General features: G+C 35.8%; 2 protein-coding genes across 3 annotated transcripts in view; one reads left to right on the top strand and one right to left on the bottom strand.

Annotated features, from left to right (window-relative positions):
* LOC111483044 (metacaspase-1-like) overlaps nt 1–1347 on the bottom strand; it is a 2854-nt gene extending 1507 nt beyond the window's left edge. The window contains exons 1-3 of the mRNA XM_023129141.1: nt 1322–1347; nt 818–1290; nt 52–382 (exon numbers count right to left, since the gene is read on the bottom strand). Of these exons, the coding sequence (XP_022984909.1) occupies nt 52–382; nt 818–1208 (722 nt within the window). The 5' untranslated portion in view covers nt 1209–1290; nt 1322–1347. The remainder of the gene's footprint in view (nt 1–51; nt 383–817; nt 1291–1321) is intronic.
* Nucleotides 1348–3321: 1974 nt separating this feature from the next.
* LOC111483042 (polyadenylate-binding protein 1-like) overlaps nt 3322–6394 on the top strand; it is a 4097-nt gene continuing 1024 nt past the window's right edge. Inside the window, exons 1-5 of one of the 2 annotated variants that reach the window (XM_023129138.1) lie at nt 3322–3557; nt 3643–3745; nt 4460–4533; nt 5308–5499; nt 5791–5918. In XM_023129138.1, coding sequence (XP_022984906.1) covers nt 3405–3557; nt 3643–3745; nt 4460–4533; nt 5308–5499; nt 5791–5918 — 650 coding nt within the window. In that variant the 5' untranslated portion in view covers nt 3322–3404. The remainder of the gene's footprint in view (nt 3558–3642; nt 3746–4459; nt 4534–5307; nt 5500–5790; nt 5919–6394) is intronic. The other variant, XM_023129140.1, reaches the window with a different exon arrangement.

The following is a 6394-nucleotide window of genomic DNA, read 5'->3' as shown; positions in this document are numbered from 1 at the left end:
GTTATAAAAAAAAAAAAAAAAAAAAAAAATCGTTATCAAACGAAAGCCTACCTGCCCATCCGACATAGGAATGGCAAGTCTAACATAGTTCCACTATGGCATGAATCTACGATAGCATGGAGCTTAGCACCGTAAGGGAGAGGCCTAACTATGGTTGCATTGATCTCGTCATCGACGATCATTCCCGCGGTCTCAAAATCCAACGGGCAGAGCGTTTCGTCGAAGCCATCGATCTCGTCACCGGTGAGGTTCTTCTGCTGCAAACCATGGCCAGAGAAATGGAACACCAAAGAGTCCCCTGCTTGAACGCCTTGCACAAGCCAATGCAGTGCCATTCTGATGTTTTGCTTTGTTGGACGCTTATAAATGTCAGTTTCTTCATCTGCAATATGATCAATTCAATTCTCAAAAGTTGTCAATGAATGTTTTACCAGTTACCAGTTCGATTATTTGGAATTGAGTCGACTTTAGGTTCGTAAGCACGACCTTAACTATTTACCAACTTCAACTTCGAATTTGTGTCCAATCATTATTGACTAATCTTATCGAGTTACTACGATAAAATTTAATTATATCAACATTTCAACCCTCCAAGTTACGAATTTGTGAAATACTAAACAAGTAGAAAACATCACCCATCCAAGAAAAAATAAAATTACAATAGAGAGAAGCGAAATTAATCAAATAATTAACAAGCTACTTAGCTTAATCAAACAATAATTTATTAAAATGTAATAATTCATTCTCTAATTTCATCAAGTTCTTTCTCAGATCTTCATAAAAAAGAAAATCGATGGAAATGAGGAGGAGAAATTACCAGTGAGCATGAGAATGGAGGAATCGGGGAATTTAAAGCGGTTGATCAGCAAATACTTCATACATTTAGCATCATTAATACAGCCCTGAAGTTCGTGTGGGGTATTTTTGTATGAAATCCCGCAAATCACCGCCCGTTTGGGGCTGCGGCCGGCAGGGTACATCGGCGGCTCCGGAGAGGGGTAGTGATGGCCAGGATAGTAACTCTGCGTCGGTGACGGAAAGGGGTTACTGTAGCCGGGAGAGTAAAGCTGCTGCGGCGGCGGCGGCGGAGGAAAACCTCGGGGGTCGGCTACGACAGTGACTGCGCGGCAGATGGCACATCGGACAGAGGTAGCGCCTGGAGGGAGCTGCAGCGGTGTCCGGCAGTGGGAACAGTTGATCAGGATCATCGTGGCCGTTGAAAGGGGCTTCAGGCTGAAAATGGCCGGAAGTGAGAGGGAAAAAATGGCGGATTGATCCGGACGAGACAAGTGGAGTTGAAGAGGAGGAGGAGGAGGAAAAGGGGAAGCGAGAGAGTTGACTTTGACTTGATATGAGTTTAGAAGCGCGGAGGCTCCTTCCTCTCGATATTCATCTTCGGCTCAAAATAGAAAACAGTCGTCTAAATTAATTTAAAGGCTTTCGTTCTTTTATTGATATTCTATAAATTCTCAACCACTTCCTTAAATTATTAATTTTTTTATTATGTATTAAATCATTATATATTTTAACACCAAATATTATGTATTAAATAACATATTTAAAGTTATTTTAAAGTCCAACTAATTATGAATTAAAAAATATTTATTTATTTATTAAAAAAAACATAATTTGTGGTAAAACTTCTAAATTAGACCGTAAAAAATGAAAAATTGAATGTAATAGAAAGAGTAATTATTTTTCTATTTATCTTATAAGGTTAAGTATTAAAATTTCAACCTTTCCACTCAAAAGGGAAAAAGACAAAAACAAAAAGCGCGGTAAAACTTGGTCAGCCGGGGAAGTCAAAGTCCAACCACTCTTTTGTGGGTCCTACAAAGGCATGAACTTGCTTTTCTTATTATAATATTACATTCTTGGTGGCGTCCTTTTTGCAAATGTTTATCGCGTGACCAATTCTTAAAAACGAGTCGTTTCATTTGGTAAATTTCTTGTTCCTTTCCTTTTCACAATGTTTGAAATATAGGTTTATTGATTTTCTTTCGTAAATGTTATCTCATAAAAAATTATTTGTGAATAATTAAATAGAAAATATATAGAGATAAGTATGTTAAAAATCACGACTCTCCCCCATGAAATGATATTGTATACTTTGAATATAAACTCTCGTGGTTTTAGTTTAGATTTCTCCAAAATGACTAATATCAATAGAGATATATTCTTTTATTTATAACTTCATTATCAATTTCTAAATTAACGAAGGTAAGACTCACTCTCAACCATTCTCAACAACAAAATAGAATGTATACAAATAAAATGTTGGTTAAATAACTAAATACTCAAACCTTTTATACCATTTCAAACTGAAATATTATTTATGTCGTTTAATAAACGTTTTAAAGTTATTGTTAAAGTAAAATTTGTTTTGAATTTATATGAAATTTGAAATTCATAACGTTACGACAATGATTTAAAGCGATGTGAAAATCTACTTTTTCATTAGATTAATCACCATACTATTATATGACGGAATATTATTTATTTATTTATTTTTAAAACAATTGTAATAAAAAATTAAAGATAATATTTCAAATTCTAAAATAATATAAATATTTTAAAAGCAAATCACCAAGTTTACGAGTATTTCTGTATAATTTAATAAAAAAAATAAACTCGAGAATAAATTCATATACAAAAATATTATATAATATATATATATATTAGTTAATTTAACCTTTTAATCGTCACTGATAAAATCTCACAATTAAAAAAATAAAATTATTCAGATTTAAAATTTAAATTTCATATGATTAAATTAATAAAAACTAAACCTAGAGATTCAAGTTGGGCTTTTAATTATACCGATCTAGTACTATATTAAACTATATGAATTATGGTTATGATTTAATTATTGCGAGATAAAAGAAAATATATATTTTTTTAATTCAAGAAAATATATATTTTTTTAATTCAAGAAAATATATATTTTTTTAATTCAAGAAAATATCATTTTGGTACATTGTAAATGGTAATTTAAATCAAGATAAAAATGTTTGTGATGGAATGTAAATTAAAAAAAAAAACGGTATATATTCATAATTTAATTGATATTAGAGATCGGTTACGAGGGAATATATATTTTTAAAGTTTTAAAAAATATTTTTTTAGTTTTGCTAATAAACAACTTTTTTTTAATAACTAATAAGCACTTTATTGAGTTAAAAAAGAGTAACATAATATACATTTAAATGAGAAAAGGAAGGAATTACAGATATGATAATATTTATAATTAAAAAAAAAAAAAAAAAAAAAAAAAAAAAACAGCAAGAATATGAAAACAAGAGTCGCGGACAGGATCCGAAACCTAATCTTCAGCAATTGGGAACCAGTAGAGAAAATACACATACCAACCAGCGATCGAGGGGCCACCGGAGACGGAGACGGAGATGGATCGCAATTTCAACTACGACGAGCATGACCACGAAGTTTATGGAGGCGATATCCCTGACGACGCCGAGATGGATGCCGACCTCGACATGTCCTCTGGTAGGGCCGACGAAGAAGATTACGACGCTGAACCCAGTAGTGCCAACTCGAAGGTAGCTTCTCGACTTCTTCTCTCCTTCTTCCCCGTGTCTTTCATGGAGCCTCGTCTCTGATTCTCTGTGTTTTGGAATTGATTAGGACTTGGAGGACATGAAGAGGAGGCTTAAGGAGATCGAAGAGGAGGCCGGTGCCCTTCGGGAAATGCAGGCCAAGGTCGAGAAGGAGATGGGTGCTGTTCAAGGTATCTTCCTCTTTCATCTCTGTAATTCCGGATGCTGGTTATTGGATCCTATTCTCGGCGTGGTGGGAGGATTTACGTTGCTTGCATAAGCCTTGTAGTTCATTTGTAGGATAGAATACATTGTTTGGCTCTATCTCTTTCGTGGACTTCGATTCAGTTGCTGTTCTTTACAGGAACATTCCAAAATCATATATTTTCATATCAACGGGATCGAATATTGCTGCCTGAATCGATAATCAGGTTGTTTGAAGTTCTAAGACCTAGAAATTGGCGTGGTCTTCAATGATAGGATTTTGGGGGAAAATAGGAGAGTTTTGTGATTGAATGGAAGAGTTCTTCAAATCTGGTTCCTCATCAAACCATAACAAAACAAAGAATAGATAGTTAGATATTGAAAATTCTGAAGCTTTGTGAATTGTTATTTGTAACCGACGATTTTAGATTTTTTTCGTAATCAATCACAGAGTTTTAATCCTTTCTAGATTTCAATGATATTTGACAAATTTCTTCTAATGTTCTCTCTTGTTTTGTTTCCTACTCATGCTATTTGAATCTGGAAATGTTGTCACGTTTGATAGTTACTAAAGGCGAAACGATTATGTCGATTTAATATTGTCATATTCGTAATATTTTTCACGTATCAACACAACATATTGATTGTTTTAAGTTATTATAGGTCTTTGTAACTAACATGTGTTCCTTTTAACATGTAAGAAGATTCATCCAGTACCTCTGCAACGCAGGCTGAAAAGGAGGAAGCGGATTCCCGATCTGTATATGTTGGTAATGTGAGATTCTCGATCTGTATATCACAACTTCTCTCATCCCCCAACCTCTTTAGCACTGGTCTCATTTTCTTTCTCTTTTGTCATCTGACAACCATCGGTTGATCTTTACGATTTATACTCGAACTATCTATAGTTATGGAACAGAAAGTCGAAAAGCTTGTCTAATTGTTAACCTTTTCAAGTTCTTTATTAAAACAATGACAAAGTTTCATCAAGGAGTCATACTCGATTAGAAATATAGATATATTCTTTTTGTTGGTATAAAAGGACTTTGAGAATAAATGGCTTTAGCCTTCCTCCTCCGCTTTCATACGGAGCAAACAACAGTTAGGTCAATCCTTTTAGGACGCCTCTTTTGTAATTTTTCCATTTTGTTGACGCTCTTCCGGTAAAGGGTCCTAAGAATTTCCATTGTTCCTTTCTTGATTGCATTGTATTTATCTAGCAAAGAAGTGAATTCTAACTTGTCCGGGTTTCTTCTTGTTGCTACCCCTTCATGAATTGATGTTATGCTGCTATCATGTCGAGCTTCTTGCACTCGTTAATTGTTTCCCTTGTATTATCTCTTATAATCTCAAAAACCTCAAATAAAAATGTTGATTTGCCACTCATGTATCATGCCAAAAGGAGCTTTGGGTTTCAATTTGTAAAGATATTTGCCACTCATGTATCATGCCACATTCTCCTAATCTGAATCCTTTTTCCCCTTGGGCATGCTTTCTAACATCATATTTCAATAGAAAATAATTATTTCTGTCTTGGCTTTTACTTCAGGTTGACTATGCATGCACTCCTGAAGAGGTCCAACAGCATTTTCAATCATGTGGAACAGTCAATAGAGTGACAATTTTGACTGACAAATTTGGCCATCCCAAGGGATTTGCTTATGTCGAGTTCGTGGAGGTTGATGCTATCCAGAATGCTTTGCTGTTGAACGAGTCGGAGTTGCATGGTCGTCAACTAAAGGTCCCTTGAACTCGGATTCATGCTATAATTTTCTTTTTAATTTATTTCACTAATAGGCCACCGATAATGTATGTATATCGGAGGAAGACATTGGGGTATGAGAGAAGTCGCTAGTGAAGAGTGTATATAGAGGGGGAAAGTATCTTAGCAGGGTATACTTTTGTTAAGTAGACTTTGCTACGGTTGGGCAAGTAGGAGCTTTTTGCACGTACCCGTTCTTGTATGCCAATTGTCGATACATAATATTGAGTTGTATCCTTGACCATGGTCAGTTTTTGGTACATTTTGCAGGTCTCTGCTAAAAGGACAAATGTGCCTGGCATGAAGCAATTCCGAGGAAGGCGACCAAACTCTTTTGGCTTTCGAGGTCGTCGGCCTTTCATCCCTTCTGCACCTTTTCCTCCTTCGTATGGTTATGGGTAAGTGCTGAACTACTACATTCCTTTTCACTCCATGTTGAAATGCTGATATGCAATTGGCAAGTCACAGTATCTTTCTGGGAGGATAGCTTTCTGATGAGCCGGTTTTTTTGTACAAATTTTCGTCTTTCATGTAGGTATGTATGTATGTATTGTATGTATGTATGCAATTGCCTGATGGTGTGAGATCCCACAACGGTTTGGGAGGAGAATGAAACATTCTTTATAAGGATGTGGAAACCTTTCTCTAGCAAACACAATTTAAAAACCTTGAGGGGAAGCCTGAAAGAGAAAGTACAAAGAGGACAATATCTGCTTGTGATAGGCTTGAGCCGTTACAAATGGTATTAGAGCCAGACACTCAACGATGTGCCAACGAGGAGGCTGAGCCCCGAAGGAGGGTTAACATGAGGCGGTGTGCCAGCAAGGATGTTGGGCCTCGAAAGGGGGTGGATTGGGGGGGGGGGGGGGGATCC

This window comes from Cucurbita maxima, unplaced genomic scaffold, assembly GCF_002738345.1.
Source record: "Cucurbita maxima cultivar Rimu unplaced genomic scaffold, Cmax_1.0 Cma_Scf00008, whole genome shotgun sequence".
NCBI lineage: Eukaryota > Viridiplantae > Streptophyta > Magnoliopsida > Cucurbitales > Cucurbitaceae > Cucurbita > Cucurbita maxima.
The sequence above is the reverse complement of the archived record's forward strand: the minus strand, read 5'-3'. Positions and strand labels throughout refer to the sequence as shown.